Source organism: Canis lupus, chromosome 22, assembly GCF_003254725.2.
Source record: "Canis lupus dingo isolate Sandy chromosome 22, ASM325472v2, whole genome shotgun sequence".
NCBI classification, from domain to species: Eukaryota; Metazoa; Chordata; class Mammalia; order Carnivora; family Canidae; genus Canis; species Canis lupus.
Window position 1 is genome coordinate 9,427,715 of NC_064264.1, and position 17,691 is coordinate 9,445,405.

The window sequence follows — 17,691 nt, forward strand, 5'->3', positions numbered from 1 at the left end:
CAGAATATCATTCAGTGATAAGAGAAATGAGCTTTTAAGCTGGAAAAAAGAAAGACATGGAGCCACCTGAAATGACTATTGCTAAGTGAAAGAAGATGTTTTTAAAAGGCTACACATTGTAAATAATAATAATAATAATAATAATAATAATAATAATAGGCTACACATTGTCCAGTTTCAACTATACGACATCCTGGGGAAAAAGTTAAAACGAGACAGCAAGGAAAATCAGTGGTTTCTGGGCGGGCGCGGGTGGGTGGGAGGGCAGGGAGAAGGAAGCATACAGGGATGGAACACAGGGAATTTTTATGGCCGTGGGGGCTGTTCTGTAGGTCACTGTAATGGTGGGCCCGTGACCTTACACCTTCTGCAGGACCCTCGCAACTGCACCCAGGAGCGGAACCCAATCTCAACAGCCCGCTGTAACCCACGATGACCCGGTGGCGCGCACCCCCGGAGGCGAGGTGTCGGCCAGAGGGGGGACCGTCAGGGGGTGCGGGGGGTGGCGGCTCCCCGTGAAACCCAGCTCGATCTTGGGGCACCGGAAACTGCTCTTAAAAACCAACTCAAAAAAAAAAAAAACCCAAAAAACAAACCCAACTCAATCGCTAAAAAAGAAAAGAAACAACAACAACAAACAAAAACACCCCCGACTTTAAATCCAGAAGACACAACGGTGGTTGCCAGGGAAGAAGGGGGGGGATGGGCGAAAGGCGATAGAGAGGACCCTTATCCTGATGAACACCGAGCAACCCACAGAATCACTGAAATCATACACCTAAAACTAATCTTTGGGGAAAGGAAGAAAGAAAAAAAGAATGTATTACAAAAAGGCGGGGGCGCGGAAGGGGCGGCATCTCTGAGGAAAACCTGCAGGGCTCTCGATTTTTTTCCCCCCCACGGGCTCCTACATCTCAAGAGGGAGCGCTCGATGATCTCCTAAACGAGCAAAGAGAAGCTAAAGGGCACCCGACCTCCACCTCACGGGCGCCGCGAGAGTCTTTATCAGCCTAACCCGCGACTGTGCAGTCCGAGCATCCTTATTTAACCTACGCAATTCACGTCGTCGTCGTCACACGGCGCTGGGACACACCGTCGTTATTCACATTAAAAAAAAAAAAAAAAAAACCGTCCCGAGCGCGGAGCCCAACAAGGTGGCAGATACGAAAACCAGGAGGGCTAACCCGGATTCCAGGCTCAAAGTTCTAAAGCATAAAAGCGAACGGCCGAAAATTAGCGATTTCTAATTCCGTCGGCCGAAAACAATGAACGGCCGATAAATCTCGCGATGCCTATGGAAACTACCACTCCCAGCGTGCACAGCGGCTCCGGGCCATCCGCCTATCCCCTGGAGTCTGGAGGGGCCCCGGCATGCCTCGGGGCGCGAAAGGCAGCCTGGGAGCCGTAGTTCCGCTGGACGCCTACCGGTATTGCCAGCGCGGCAGTGGCGGCTCTCTCGGTTCCGTCCAGCCGGGTTCTGTAAGGCGAGCTGAGGCGGAGAAAAGGGCGCGGAACTGGAAGCGGGTGAGTCAGGCGCTGGCTACGTGATAAAGGGAGGCGGCACTGCGGCATACGGCTGGATTAGGTAAATGGACCCGTGCTGCAGTCTCTCCGGAGACGCCGCGATCTAGCGCCCGCGCGAAGAGGGCGAGGAGGAGCCCGCGCCCGGTCCGTGCACCCGTTCTCGCCCTCGTACCCCGCCGCCATCTCCACCATGCAGTCCCGGGAAGAGGCTCCGCGTTCTCGCCGCCTGGCCAGTCCCCGCGGCGGCAAGCGGCCCAAGAGGATCCACAAGCCCACGGTCTCGGCTTTCTTCACGGGCCCGGAGGAGCTGAAGGACGCGGCTCACTCCGCAGCCCTCCTGGCGCAGCTCAAGTCCTTCTACGACGCGCGGCTGCTGTGCGACGTGACCATCGAGGTGGTGACGCCCGGCAGCGGGCCCGGCACCGGCCGCCTCTTCCCCTGCAACCGGAACGTGCTGGCGGCCGCGTGTCCCTACTTCAAGAGCATGTTCACGGGCGGCATGTACGAGAGCCACCAGGCGAACGTGACCATGCACGACGTGGACGCCGAGTCCTTCGAGGTGCTGGTCGACTACTGCTACACGGGCCGCGTGTCGCTGAGCGAGGCCAACGTGGAGCGCCTCTACGCGGCCTCCGACATGCTGCAGCTCGAGTACGTGCGGGAGGCCTGCGCCTCCTTCCTGGCCCGCCGCCTCGACCTGGCCAACTGCACCGCCATCTTCAAGTTCGCCGACGCCTTCGGCCACCGCAAGCTGCGATCCCAGGCCCAGTCCTTCATAGCCCACAATTTCAAGCAGCTCAGCCAGATGGGTTCGATTCGGGAAGAGACTCTGGCGGATCTGACCCTCGCCCAGCTGCTGTCCATCCTGCGCCTGGATAGTCTGAACATAGAGCTGGAGCAGACCGTGTGTCATGTGGCCGTGCAGTGGCTGGAGGCGGCTCCCAAGGAGCGCGGACCCAGCGCTGCGGAAGTCTTCAAGTGTGTCCGCTGGACACACTTCACTGATGAAAATAAAGATTACCTGGAGGGGCTGCTGACCAACACCATTGTGAAAAAGTACTGTCTGGACCTTATCGAGGGGGCCCTGCAGATGCGCTATGGTGACAAGCTGTGCAAGGCTCTGGCGCCCAAGCCAGAGACCAGCAGTGGCAGCTGTGGCGGCGGCAGCAGCAGCAGCGGTGGCAGTGGCGGCGGCAGCGGCAGCGGCGGCAGCGGCGGCAGCGGTGGTAGTGGGGGCAGTGGGGTTGGCAGCGGCACCAGCAGCAGCAGCAGCAGCAGCTCCTCTGTTGTACCCATAGCTGAAAACCCACCCCAGAGGCTGGGCGTGTGTGCTAAGAAGATGGTGATCTTCTTTGGACATCCTAGAGATCCCTTTCTGTGCTGTGACCCATACACCGGCGATATTTACAAAGTGCCCTCGCCTCTGACCTGCCTTGCTCACACCAGGACTGTCACCACCTTAGCTGTCTGCGTCTCTCCAGACCACGACATCTACCTGGCCGCGCAGCCCAGGAAGGACCTCTGGGTGTACAAGCCAGCCCAGAATAGTTGGCAGCAGCTGGCCGACCGCCTGCTGTGCCGGGAGGGCATGGATGTGGCCTACCTCAATGGCTACATCTACATTTTGGGTGGGCGAGACCCCATTACCGGTGTTAAGTTAAAGGAGGTGGAGTGCTACAGTGTCCAGAGAAACCAGTGGGCACTGGTGGCTCCGCTACCCCATTCCTTTATATCCTTTGATCTAATGGTCATCCAGAACTATCTTTACGCCCTCAACAGTAAGCGCATGTTCTGCTATGATCCGAGCCACAATATGTGGCTCAAGTGTGTTTCCCTCAAGCGCAATGACTTTCAGGAAGCCTGTGTCTTCAATGATGAGATCTACTGTATCTGCGACATCCCCGTCATGAAGGTCTACAACCCAGTCAGGGGGGAATGGAGGCAGATTAACAATATTCCCCTGGTGTCGGAGACCAACAACTACCGGATAATCAATCACGGCCAAAAACTGTTGCTGATCACCTCTCGCACCCCACAGTGGAAGAAGAACCGGGTGACCGTGTATGAATATGACACTAGGGGAGACCAGTGGATCAACATAGGTACCACCTTAGGCCTCTTCCAGTTTGATTCCAACTTCTTTTGCCTCTCAGCTCGTGTTTATCCTTCCTGCCTTGAACCTGGCCACAGTTTCCTCACTGAGGAAGAAGACGTGCCGAGTGAATCTAGCACCGAATGGGATTTAGGTGGATTCAGTGAGCTGGACTCTGAGTCAGGAAGTTCAAGTTCTTTATCTGATGATGATTTGTGGGTTCAGGTAGCACCTCAGTGAAATGCACAGGATCAGCAGAGTTTGTTGTAGATAGGTTGAAACACTAAGGTGTTTTTACTGCTTTGGAAAGTGTCTTAAAGAGATGCCCTTTCTCTTTGCTGGGAAAAAAACAACAACAACACAGGTTGATTGATTTCAGGTTTGGTTTAGAAAGGGTATTGTTTGAAATACTAACATAATTTAATGTTAGGGAATTTATACACAAAGAAATCAACCTATTTAATAATTTACTGTTCTAAAAGTCCAGTATTGATTTGATTGTTGGGTATGTTTATGTTTGATTATACTAATTTAGTCTTTTGTTATTAAATCTTCTGTTTTGTGCCACAAGTACTGTGACTTGAATTTTGATTTTTAAAATAGAAAACCGATTGGGTAGGAATCACCAGGTAGGGTTTTGAAAGTGTATCTTTCCCTTCAGAACAGGGTAGTAGGTTCCCAAAACTTTAAACTAGTGGATTATTACAAAATGTGTTCTAATTTAAATATAGTTTTCCAGATTTTAGTTTACTTACCTCCCCTTTTGTGAAGAAGAAAAAAAAAAAGGCAGATGTTTAATGTGACTGGTGATTTCATTTGTAATGATGTACAGGATGGCCGTAAGCTCACTAAAAGTAAAAACAGACACACACAAGATTCAACTGTTTAAAAAGAAATTTGTTTTAAATTTGTAATGTAAAATGTGTATTTGCAAACAGTGACCAATTTTCCATCTGTTCTGGTAGTGTCACCAGTCATGGAAAAACCTTAAAAAAAAGAAAAACTAAACTAACTTGCTTTGTAGGTTCACATTTTTGATCTATACTTGATATATGCTTCACAGAATCAGAGGAATCATCCTCTTTTTCACTGGACACGATTGTGTAAATTTGTATCCATTGTCTTAAAAAGTTTATGTGATTCTTAAAATACTTTGGCTGTACAGTTTTGGTGTTCATCTTAGATTTGTCAGCAAAATGTGATTATTCTTTGCTGTTTAATGAAATAATATTCGTTTTGAAAATATGTGTAAGCTAAGAACAGTATTTTATTGAGATCAGTAGATATTGTGTCTATCAACTATGAAATCAAGTGCCAGCAAAGAACTTTAAAACTTTAAGTTGTGTATAGAACTGTTTTGTGTAGCATTGAAATATTGTCAGTTTTGTAAGTCACTAAATGTTATTATCAGCTTAAAGGTATTTTTGTATTAAAAGTTTACAGTTAAATAACATAAGTGAATGATGGCATTTGGGGCCAGTAGTGAAAGTATATTTCGTCTAAACTATTTCCCTAAGCAGTGGTATACATGGTTATTTTATTAGGGTATTTGTATTTGTTCCGTGTTTCTCTGTGAACCATGCTCCGGTCTTTGTTTCTGTCACACTATGTAAGGGAAAGTTCAGAAACAGAGACTACATCGTACAAAACTGACATTGCTAAATACAAGTGCTTACCTCTTGAGGGTTTATTAGCTATGGTTGTCACGCTACATACCCGTGAAAAATGACCAGATGCTTATGGTGTATCCGTTTTTTCTAGACCCAGTTAGAATTTTCTTCCTGAATCTTCATTCAGTAACATGCTAATTCCTCTTCTATGTTTATGCTCTAGTGATAGAATGCTAACATTTCTTACACCGTGGCTGAGTACAGAGGATTGATTGGTGTTCTCAGGTGGGGAAACTGGATTTTTTAAATGAAATACCATAGGGTGAAAATGGAGAGAGGGAGACACAAAAGGGTAATAAGGAAGAGAGAAAAGAAAAAAAAGGTTGTCTTAGCCGTTTTGATTGGCCATCTGAAGATCCTACAAAACATTCCTGGTTAACATTTTTAGTGAACTGAGATGCTTGTCCTAACAGTATGTGTTCCTTCAAAAGGGCAAACATGCTTTTAGTTGTTTAAGGCTACATTTTGTTCTCTTTAACAGCAGGGTTGTTATAAGCACTGTACTTAACACAAAGCTGTGTCTCAGTAGTGTATTTGGCCAATTTTTTCTTCACCAGTAACTTCTTACGGATAGCTTTCTGTTTTGTAAGGTTGAAATAGGACAGTGCTGATCTTCACCAGATTGTCTCTCTGCAGAATTAAGGTATGCAAACGACCGATAAATGACAAATCCTCTAATTTGTCATTCTCAACCTTGGAGTTAGGTAACAGCTAAGTAGCAGTAATATCTTGGTTTACAAAGAAGTTTTCTTGGGAAGAATTTTGGTTTTGTGATATATTTGTGAATTTAGAGAATCGATGTTAATCATTATTTTATAGATAAGTGATTTGTATGTGATTAGTTGCAAATAAAACTGGTATTAGAACCTAAACTTCCTGGCTTTTTAATTCAGTGTTTGTGCCAAACGTATAAACCCTTGCTTGTGCAGTGAGTGGCAGGACTAGCGGTATTGAAATGCCTTCTTGACGGGAAAGCACCTTTTGTCTCATTTTTCCAATTAATCAGCACATCTTTTGGTGAATGCTCGCTATAACACTGTTTGCAAGACTACTCTTTGTAAGGTTTAGAATGACCTTAATTATCTTTTGTATCTGTTCCTGTAGTCTGAAAAGCGTAACCCAGATTTTTGCAAGTTCTTCTAAGTTCAAACGATAAGTGTCATTAGGGCTGCCAAAGGGATAAACTAGAAATTAATTCTACAATTGGCTTGTCTATAGTAAAGAATCTAGGGAAAGCTTTTAATTCACTCTTTAAAAAAAAAAAAAGATTTTCTTTACTTGAGAGAGCACAAGCAGGGGTGGGGGTGGGCAGGGGTGGTGATGGTGGCAGAGGCAGAGGGAGAAGTGGACTCCCTGCTGAGCAGGGAGCCTGAGGCGGGGCTCTACCCCAGGACCCTGAGATCATGACCTGAGCCGGAGGCAAAGCCCTTACTTAAGTGCCCCTTTTGATCCATTCTTTATAAAATTACAACAAATTTGTCTTTTTCTTATGTCAAGGATGATAAGACATGAGACCTAAGGTAAGAGTACATTTGACAGTCTCCTTCCCATAGCTTAGAAACTGCAAGACCCTTTTATCACTCTATAGGAATATCCATTATAGCAAATAGGATAAAGCCAGGAAGCATTAGAAAGCAAAATCACCTAGAGAAAATGTGACTATCGGTAGAAACGTAAGACAATGTTATTTTTAAAACCAACAAGAGTGTTCAATATATATATAAACCCGTTGATTTTTTTTTTAAATTAAACTTAAAAAAAAAAAAAACTGTTCGTGGAGGCTGCTGTGGCTCAGAGTACCGTGGGGGCAATAGGTTTTGTGCAAAACAGGAAGGACCTCCTCCTTGACTCTGAGCCATTTGTCACCTGGATCTGTTTCGTCAAACTTTCATTTCTCACGCGAGTACCCGTGAGGATTCAGTGTGGTCCGAGCAAGGCACAGAGTAGGGAGTGGACATTGTAATAACATTCCATCTAGATGTGAGACCTGTTTCCTCCTAAAACAACCTTGTCTGGGAGTCACCTCATGGAGTCAGCCTTTTGCACCCTCACCTCCAAAGTTAAAAATTGCTTAGAAACACCGTATCTCAATCAAATATTTTTTTTGGGCGGGGGCAAAGTTGATTCTAGGAAAACGACCTAACCGCACTTAACAGTAATGTCAGGAAAAGTATTCCAAACAGAACTGTGTGTCTTAAAGAGAAGAGCCTGGACTCTGAATTGTAAGCAATATCACCTTAGATCATCTTAAGAAAATCAAGTAGGTATTTTGGAGGGTTTCGTGGGGTTGTGTTTTGTTGTTGTTTGGTTTTGTGTTTTTGTTTTTGTTTTGTTTTGTTTGCCTATTATAATGGAAAAATTCAGCAATAGGACTTACTTCAGGCACAGCCTGATCTGGAGTCTGTGTCTTCAGAAGACCTCAAGAGCTAACGTTTTCTCTCACTGTGTCTATTGGCTGGAATATAGTTCTGGTTTTAAGTAGTAGAGACCTAGTGGTTATTTAAAAAAGCAGTTTCTCGTATAAAAGTCCAATTTGTTAAGTCTCTAGAAAGTCCCCTGAGACTCAGGCTTTTCTATTTTCCCATTCTGCCATCCTGGGGGTGTTGTCCTGGTCCATACAGTCCAAAGTGGTTAGTCCTGGTGTCTATATTCCTTTTTTTTTTTTTTCTGGTGTCTATATTCCAATCATCCAGAAGAAAGAAAGAGGGGGGAGAGAGCAGGACCCTCCCCTGTAAGAGAGGTGGTGTACATCACTTCCAGTCATATGACGTTGGCCAGAACTTCACGAGTAGCGACACCTGACTTCAAGAATGCCCAGAAGAGGTAGTCTTTATTCTAGAACAAGATGTGTTGAGTTAACATCCAGGAGTTCCTTCGTATAGGATGGGGGAGAAAGGCTGTTAGGTTAAATAGCAATCTCTCCCGCACCATCTGTTAGGCCAGATGTCATCACATGGCAGCCAAAGTGCTAACACCATCCTGGGGGTTCCTGCAATCTGCACAACACGGGCTAGGCCTTCCCCCCACCACCACCCCCCAGAAGGCCTTGGGGAGCTCCCCGGGCTCTTGCTGCTGCTCTGTACAGAAAAGGCAAGGAAAGGCACTTCATCTTGTTTTGATTAAATAAAGCTTCGTAGACTAAATGTGTACTGGAACCCTAGATCATGAGCCAAAGTCTAGTCTTGGCATTATATCATGGAATGTTTCCACTTCCTGAAAAGAAAGAAAAGAGCACTGACAAATGGCTCTGTGTAATCAATGGCAGTATTAATTATCTTAAACAGCAAATGTTACTTCTGTTTAAAACAACCACAACAACAAAACAAAACAACCCAGAACCAAACAAAGCTATCAGAATTACAGAGTAATGATGAAAACTGGGAAGTTTCTTAGAGCGAGCTCAGCCATTTAGCAGCATTCTAGCATTTTCTGTGCCTGGATGGTCTCTGCGAGTGCTGTGTGCATGTCAATCTCCTCGTCTCCCCCTCTGTTGAAGCCCAGACCCTCAGCCACAATAGTCTATTCAGAACTTTGCTTCTTGCTGGATTCTTGTCCTGACTTCCAGTTCATCATAGTTTATTCAATATACGCAGAGAGGGTCACTCTGTGATCTGTGCAAACTTCAAAAACAAAACAAGAAACGAAAGAAAAAAAAAACCCAGCTGCCGGAGAACCTTGTGAATAGTGGCTCCTGTCAAGTGTGGGCTACAGCTTTTATCACCATCATCTGTATTCCAGGTCCCCAGATTTTGTCTTTAAGGCACACACCCGCCCTTGTGTGGCAGGCGGAGCCCTCACCTCCAGCCGCAGGCGCAGGGGACACTCCGGCTAGCAGCTGGGTGTCTGTCCCCACATTAACCAAGACTGTGAGACTCCATTTTCTGCTTCATTTCTGAATCTCCTGCAAGCCCCCCAGACACTGCTGGTGAGCTGTGCCCGGCCAGGGCTCCCCTGCGTTCTCTGCCCTGGGCACCCCCTTTGTGTGGGATCGCAGCCCCAAGACTCTCTTTCCTGCAGGACCTTCTGGGAGGGGGGTGGTGGTGGTGGCAGGAATCGGCCGGCTTGTTGCTCTGTTGCCTCCTGCACCAGCATGTGAGCTCCACCATGGAGGGGACCCTTTGCCTTGGCCTCAGCCCCCCGACATCAGGCAGGCGCAGCACCCACTGAATATTTGTCGAACAAAGAAATCGGCGTATCTGGCGCTTGTTTGCATTTATATGAGAAACCCTTGCATTTAGAAATCTCATCTTTTTGTCAATTTTCCAGCTTTGAGGGAGAGCTATTATTAAACTCTTTTGTCTGGTTGTCATAGCAACCCACTGGCCTCCAGAGCTACAGGTTATTTCTGATGGGCATGTTCCACCAGACAACTGAGCGCACGGCGTTTGCGATTATGGAATCATGCCGCTGTTCCAAATCACAGTCCTCACCCTGCATGTGTCTCGGTGTCTTGGATAGTGAGAGCGGGGAGCTCGCCAGCAAACAGGCCCCTTCCGACGCAAAGGTGAGGAGGAACTCGAGCACCCTAACCTAGGTCTCTACCCTCCACGCCTGACCTAGCCTCTCCCGAGGGCTCCACCTTTCCACCAGCACCTGTGCACTCAGTGGGGCTTTCTGGCCAAGGTGCCCAGGAAGTTTCAGCAATTCATTGCTCCAAGCCTCTAAAGAGCTCTGAGGCTTGGCTTCATTTTCTTTCTTTCTTTCTTTTTTTTTTTTTTTCTCTCCCCCTTGCCCGTTTCTTAAATTTCACGTAACATGAGCAAAGGAGGAGGGTTTTCACCAAAAAAATTGAGATTTGCCCTGAAAAGGTCCAGAAGCGGGTGCTCTCCTCCTCCTTCTCTTTCTTCCCCTTCCCCTGCCCCCCTTCTTCCTTCGGCTCATGCTTTAGGGTGGCAGGGCCCGGACAAGGGTTTTCTTAAACTGAGTTAGCAATCACAGAAAACTCTTCAGGATCGGTTGGATGTGACAGGGTTTCCAGGGCCCTGCAGCCGGCCAGTTTTTCCAAGGCAGAGAGGCCAGTGGTGGATGCGCCCAGGGGGGTCTTACAAAGACGCGAGGCTGCGTTTTCTCTTCTGTAGGTTTGCCTCCCCCTGTTCTAGGGACAGGCAGGCGCCACCCAGTTCCAAGGTGTAGCCTGCGATAATTACTTCACCCTTCCTCTGTGCTGTTCTGAATGCTTTTCTTATTATAAATAAGGTTGTAATACCCACCAGTAAGCGGTCCCCTAACCTTATCTAAATGAAATCACATTGCAATTAACTTACCTCCCGGTTTTGACATAAAAGCCCTAACCACCCACAACTGCCAATTAGCACCAATTGTAAAGGGATTCATGCTAAATGGTATCTTGATTTGGTTTCACTTTTGAACAGAGGGGTTCAGCAGCTGGCTAGATGAAGAGGAAGAAAGGATCAGCAAATTCTTTTTTGCTTATGGGATTTCAAACGATGCGCCAACCCAGTTACCTCTCCTCCTCATTTGTTTTAAAAGTGAGGGATCCTGTCAAGGTTATCTGCACAGATATCAGCTCTTGGGCCTACTGTGAAAATAAGTCCAGCAAGGCTTTCATGAAACCATTGCATCTGATGCTGCTTTTTTGATCTGAAGACTTCCTGTCTTTACTTCAAATGGCAGAACAATTTATGAGCCAGAATGCAAACAAGTACATGATAATAGCAGTAGGCTATTTGTGACAATTCAGCATTGAGGTTAGGGCCCATGCGAAGCACAGGAGCCCATGAGGAAGCAAAAGCAATGTACTTTCCAATGAAACAAATACTGGTTTATCAAAACAAATTAGAAAAATTAAGAGTATGGGGCCCCTGGGTGGCTCAGCAGTTGAGCGTCTGCCTTTGGTTCAGGTCATGATCCCGGGGTCCTGGATGGAGTCCCACATTGGGCTCCCCGCAGGGAGCCTGCTTCTCCCTCTCCCTGTGTCTCTGCCTCTCTCTCTGTGCCTCTCAGGAATAAATAAATACTCTAAAAAAGGGAATAAAAAAAGAAAAATTAAGATTATTACATAATAATTCTAAGTTCTTTTTTTAATTTTGTACTTGAGGAAAGTTGGGTCTTGTTCAGGAGGATGAGGAGGTCTTGTGGGAGTTTTCTGGGCTTAGAAATAGATAATACAGGGGATGCCTGGGTAGCTCAGCGGTTTGGCGCCTGCCTTTGGCCCAGGGCACGATCCTGGAGTCCTGAGGTCGAGTCCCACGTCGGGCTCCCGGCATGGAGCCTGCTTCTCCCTCTGCCTGTGTCTCTGCCTCTCTCTCTCTCTATGTCTATCATAAATGAATAAATAAAAAATCTTTTAAAAAAAGAAATAGATAATACAGATTCCGTTTGGAATAATGAGTTATAAATATACCTTGAAATGCTAACATTACCTAAATATAGGGGCACCTGGGTGGTTGAGCATCTGCCTTCGGCTCACGTAGTGATCCCAGGGTCCTGGGATTGAGTTTTGCATCGGGCTCCCCGGGGGAACCTGCTTCTCCCTCTGCCTATGTCCCTGCCTCTCTTTGTGTGTTTCTCATGAAAAAATAAATATAATCTTTATTAAAAAAAATAAATGTTAGGTACAATTATAATTATTTTTATGTATATTAAGGAGATGCTCAAAGCCTGTTATTCATGCTTTGTTTTAGGCTATTCTTGCTGCTTCTCTCCCTTGCTCACTCTCTGGATTTGAAGATCATTTTCTTTTGGACTCATAGTACGTGTCAACGCTTAACCAAGAACCCTCCTGACCCTCATCTGATAACTGGAACAGCTCAAGATTTTATGGATTTACACTTCCATGTTCCTCTCATGCTCCGGGTAGGATTACAGTACCCTTTTCATTTTGTCATACTTCCTCCAAGCTTTTTTTTTTTTTTTTTTTGAAAACAAGTTTTCTTACCAGGTCATACTACAGATTTATTGTGATTTTATGTGATTTTCTCACACTTTCTCATTTCACAAGTCCTCTCTATAGGGGAAAAAGGTTCCCTTATCTACATGCGCATGTGCGCACACTAATATGAAGAGGCTGTACACAGGAGGATGTTCTTTGCAGTGTTACATTAGCAACGTTAAACAGTCACTAAAGTTCACCCACCAACAAATATTCACAGCCTAAGCATATACCCAAATATTCGGCAAACATTTCTACTAAAGAACCATATGCGGCCTGTGAAAAAAAACAAGGTGGATCTGTGTGCATTGAGATGGGAAGATGTTTGCCATAGAACTTGTTGTTGGGACTGTGTGACATCTGAAACCCTTTCCTATGTCTGCATGACCTAATGTTGTGTGACTCTCCTGGGGACCAGGGCTTCTCTATGGATGCCGAAAACTTCACAGGCAGGTCCTGTCCCAGACTCCTGGCAGAGAGCATGTGGGGGAAAAACATGAGCTCGCATGGTCGTTTCCAGGACTTCCAATCTCCAGAAGTGGCATAAAGAAGCAGAGCTTTTAGAATTCATTCTGGGGAAGCAGCAGTAGCAGCAGAAAGAACAGCGACTTTTTGGGAGCAGCAGAGTAGCAGCATATTAATAAGACTTTTTGATGTGACTTTTCACTTCCTTTTAAAATTGGTATTACATTCAATTAATTCAAAATGCAAAGAGGACAAAAGCTATACATAATGAGAAGTTCCCTCTCCTTTCTCCTGTCCATCTTATCCTTGTCCTGACACCTAGTTTTCTGATGTTACTAATTTGGGGTATATCCTTCCTTTTAGGGCTATTTTCTGGATACATATGACCATATGCAGATCTTTCTCTTTTTTTCATTAATTCATTAATTCATTCATGACTAAAACTGTAGCATGTTATATAAACTGCTTTTTAAAAGGATTTTATTTTTTTATTCATGACACACACACACACACACACACATACACACACATACACACAGAGGCAGAGACACCAGCAGAGGGAGAAGCAGTCTCCATGCAGGGAGCCTGATGTGGGACTCTATCCCAGGACTCCAGGATCACGCCCTGGGCCAAAGGCTGAGCCACCCAGGTGTCCCTATAAACTGCTTCTGATCCCGGAGCACATTCTATATCAGTGTGTCCAGGACGTGTTCATTCTTTGATAGTTAGAGTAGGCATTGTGTAAATATATCAGTTCCTATGGATGGACATTTAGGGGATGTATAGTCCTTTGCTATTACCAACAATGGTGCCATGAATACCCTTGTATTCGTGGTTTCATATCTTTGCCAAAGTTTCTGTAGGGCAAACTTCTCAAAGGGCATGTACCTTTGGAATTTTAATGAGGTATTACCAAATTGCCCTCTGGAAAGTTTATGGCAATTTATGCTCCTACCAGCAGTGAGTAGTGGTGCCATTTCCCCACATCCTCCCCCCAAATGTGGGACTAGATTATTGATCTTTGCTCTGACTTGATTTTGACTTTATTTCTGGCTGTTTGAGAAATTTTGGAGGCACCTGGCTGGCTCAGTCAGTTGAGCGTCTGCCTTCGGGTCAGGTCATGATCCTAAGGTCCCAGGATCAAGTCCTGCATTGGCTCCCTGCTCAATGGGGAGTCTGCTTCTCCCTCTGACCCTGCCCCATCTTGGGTGCTCTCACTCACTCTCTCTCTCAAATAAATAAAGTCTTTAAAAAATGTTTTTTGTTGTTTCTTGGGGGCACTCAGGTGACTTGGTCAATTAAGTGTCTGACTCTTGATCTTAGCACAGGTCATGACCTCAAGGTCATGAGTTTGAGCCCCACACATCTGGCTCCACACCGGGCATGGAATCTACTTAAGAAAAAAAAAAAAAAAAGAAAGAAAAGAAAAGAAAAACAAACTTGTTTCTTCATGTTTTCTGAGCTAGTACTCTGTGTTTCCAACACATTGCTTTTGTTTTTGCTTAATCAGAGGAAGTTTCTGTTATTTGCAACCAAGAACCTAGACCTAGACATCTATAATCTATGATCTATCTTTGAAAGTAAAATCAAATTGAGGAATAATAGGCATACAGTGATTCTTATTTTTATAAAACCAAAAGAAATCAAAACAGGGGCACCTGGGTGGCTCAGCAGTTGAACATCTGCCTTTGGCTCAGGTCATGATCCCGAAGTCCTGGGATCAAGTTCCACATTCAGTTCCCCACAGGGAGCCTGCTTCTCCGTCTGCCTGTGTCTCTGCCTCTCTCTGTGTGTCTCTCATGAATAAATAAATAAAAATTTTTAAAAAAGGAAATCAGGGATCCCTGGGTGGCGCAGCGGTTTGGCGCCTGCCTTTGGCCCTGGGCGCGATCCTGGAGACCCAGGATCGAATCCCACGTCGGGCTCCCGGTGCATGGAGCCTGCTTCTCCGTCTGCCTGTGTCTCTGCCTCTCTCTCTCTCTCTCTCTCTCTGTGACATAAATAAATAAAAATTAAAAAAAATAAAAAAATAAAAAAAGGAAATCAAAAGCTATATACATATCGTTTAGAGAAAATTCTGGAAGGACACAAACTAGACAGTGGCTGGTTGCCTCTGGATGAGGGGCTCACAAGGTTAGGGGGACATTTTAACTTTTCCCTTCATATACTTGAATATCACTGGAAATTTTTATGATGAGTATATTATACTTTTTAAAGTTTTAAATTAAGAAAAAACATAGGACCTTAAAAACTCCTCAAATTCTTAAATCTGCAGTGCCATATCAGTTTGCTCAGGCTGCCCTAACAGAACACCACAGACTGGGAGGCTTCAAGTAACAATCATTACTTTAAAAAAAATTGGGGTCGGGGGTACTCCTGAGTGGCTCAGTGGTTGAGCATCTTCCTTTGGCTCAGGGCATGATCCTGCTGTCCCGGAGTCAAGTCCCACCTGCATCAGGCTCCCAACATGGAGCCTGCTTCTCCCTCTGTCTGTGTCTCTACCTCTCTCTCTGTCTCTCATGAATAAATAAATAAAATCTTTACAAAAAAATTTTTTTAACAGTTGTTACCTTCAAAAAAATTTTTTGAAGTAATCTCTATGCTCAATGTGGGGCTTGAACTCGTAACCTTGAGATCAAGAGCTGTATGCTTTACCAACTGAGCCAGCTAGATTCCCCAACAATCATTACTAATATCTAGTCACTGTTAATTTTCTTTTTACAGCAGCATCGTTTTACATTGTTCTGAATCAGGATATAAACACCATCTATGCATTACATTTGCTTGATATGTGTATCTCAAGTCTCCAGTAATCTGTTGTCTTTCTTCTTGCTATTTGTTGGAAAAAAAGCAAGTCACCCCTACATCCTGGACTTGATTGTTTGCATCCCCATTATCCCATTAATATGTTCAAACAGCAGAATATATTTTCTCACAGTTCTGGAGGCTAGAAGTCCAAGATCAAGGTGCCAAGCAGATCCAGCTAGCAATCTGTTCTCTCTGAGATCCGGGACTGGGGTGAGAAGTAGGAGGAGATCACAGTGTATCCATCTTTTTCTTTCCTATTTGGCTCAGTTTTTATGGGACAGTCACAGTGATAGTAGTTGCATGGGAATATTCCTCAAAAGTCAATAGACACCTGTAGTGTCTTGGACCTAATAGTTTGGGTCAGAGGACTCAGGAATAGCAGAAGACAGGAAATGGCATTATTATGTGGAGGTGCAGTCAACAGACATTTCATGAACCAGTGAACGTTTTTATGGTCTGTGTGAATTTGAAAGTTGGCTGCAAAAGATACTCAGTTCCTGTGGGTAGAAGATGATGTGACATGCCCTTGTCCTATTCACATGGTTCGGGTCACAGATTTTACCAATTACTGCATAGCCTTTTGTGTTTTCATCTCATATTAATTTTCTTCCATTTGCACCCCAGGCCAGAGTGGGGAGGGTGGCACTTCTCTTTCCGTTGGGCCTTGTTCCACGAAGCCCTTTTATCTGGGGACAGGGCAAAGCAAAGACACGCAGATCCAGTAGCTGAACGTGCCAGATTCCCAGAGAAGCCCACTTTCTGTAGTATACTTTCAAGTCACAGAATTTGTTCTTTTTCTCCTTTCTGTCGTCAATGACAAGGGTCAAAGGCATTTAATCAAACCCTTATAGAGAGAAGAGTCCCATTGTCACGCAGTGTGCTGATCAAATTTTTGTCTTCTGTTGAAAAAAAAAAGTATTTTGGGAACAGAGCTGAGTATGATGCGTGAGTATGATTTCTACAGCCGCTGCAGAAATATGAGCACGGCACAGATCTGCTCGGCTCATTATTTCCTCTCTCTCTGGATAAATACTGAAATTGTTATTAGTATGGGTAATAAATACTTAGGAAACATGAGGACGTGTCTTCTTTATTCCGCTCTGAGTCCAGCGAGCTAAAGCCAAAATTACCTTCCGATCTCCAAACCAAAATAATTAATGCCCAAGAAGGCACCGTGATGACAGGGAAGTCTACAGGCCAGATGCCTGATTACTGCTGCAGAAATAATGATATAATGAAGCTTATAGTAAGAAAAATGAAAACAAAAAACTTCTCAAGCCAGCATGTGGTGCCACAATTTACAATGTTTGGCTACTTTGGGCTTTAGGAACAGCTTGCTAATAGCTTTGCCAATTATTTAAGCGATGTAATTGAATTTCTTCTGCATCACATAGTGGTTTATTAAAGAACTCATGTTTAGCTCCTCGGCCCTGGAGGACCAGCTCATTTGTTATTGCAGCTAACAGTTTCCAAGCTCTCTCTGTCGACTTCGCCAAGATCCTAATGCCAAGAGGAAGGGAGAAGCTGGATTCCCGCTATTAATCAAGTGCAGACAAAGACTTGGTTGATGACCTAGACCCTACGGCTCAAACTTAAATCTGAACTTGTAAAATGAGAAGACAGGATGATGTTCTGGTCTCAAGACATTGGAGAAAATCTCTCTTTGGTCCCATGTCCTGAGTCCACAGCAAGTGTTTGCTGTATGACTAGGACCTGGGTGGTCCTTTGTATAATTACTTTCATTTTTTTGGTCAAAGATGTGGAGAACAAAATAACAGGGGCAACAAGGAGGGGGAAGTGAATACCTAGCAAGAAACGTACCTGGGGAGGGGAGATTCCACCTGGGGAAAGAACTCTAGCCACTGGTGCATCTCTAAGCACTTAGAGTGGTCCCTGTTTACTTTCAAGGCAGGATCCTGAAAGCTAGATTTCCAATGCAAGTTAAAGAACCCAGGAACTTGTCTGAACTGACTAGGAGGGGGGAAAAAGGCATTCCCCATTTGCCCTGGTGCCAGAAGTTTACTTCAGGTCTGTGCATTACCTTTTCTAGAAATACCCAGGCCAATACTTCCCTCTACCGCTCGGAAGCAATTCTACAACACAAGTCACTCAGAACTGCTCACACAAGATCGCATACCTGCTTCTTGTGGCACAAGTGTTAAGTTGACTGTTGCCAAGTACAATCAAAGGGAAAAGAAGTACAGCAATGGTTCAAGATTCATTCCCTTTTGTAGAACATC

General features: G+C 45.0%; 1 protein-coding gene across 2 annotated transcripts; it reads left to right on the forward strand.

The window, feature by feature from the left end:
• The first annotated feature begins 1,186 nt into the window (after positions 1-1,186).
• Positions 1,187-16,516, forward strand: LOC112678820 (kelch repeat and BTB domain-containing protein 6). 2 transcript variants are annotated; one of them, XM_049099341.1, is made up of 2 exons: positions 1,187-3,626; positions 11,931-16,516. In XM_049099341.1, exons 1-2 carry the CDS (start codon positions 1,715-1,717, stop codon positions 11,972-11,974), a joined length of 1,956 nt encoding a protein of 651 aa, XP_048955298.1. In that variant the 5' UTR covers positions 1,187-1,714; the 3' UTR covers positions 11,975-16,516. The 2 variants fall into 2 exon arrangements, with proteins under 2 accessions (XP_048955298.1, XP_025333931.3); XM_025478146.3 differs by lacking the exon at positions 11,931-16,516 and having other exon boundaries at positions 1,200-6,158.
• Positions 16,517-17,691: the final 1,175 nt, after the last annotated feature.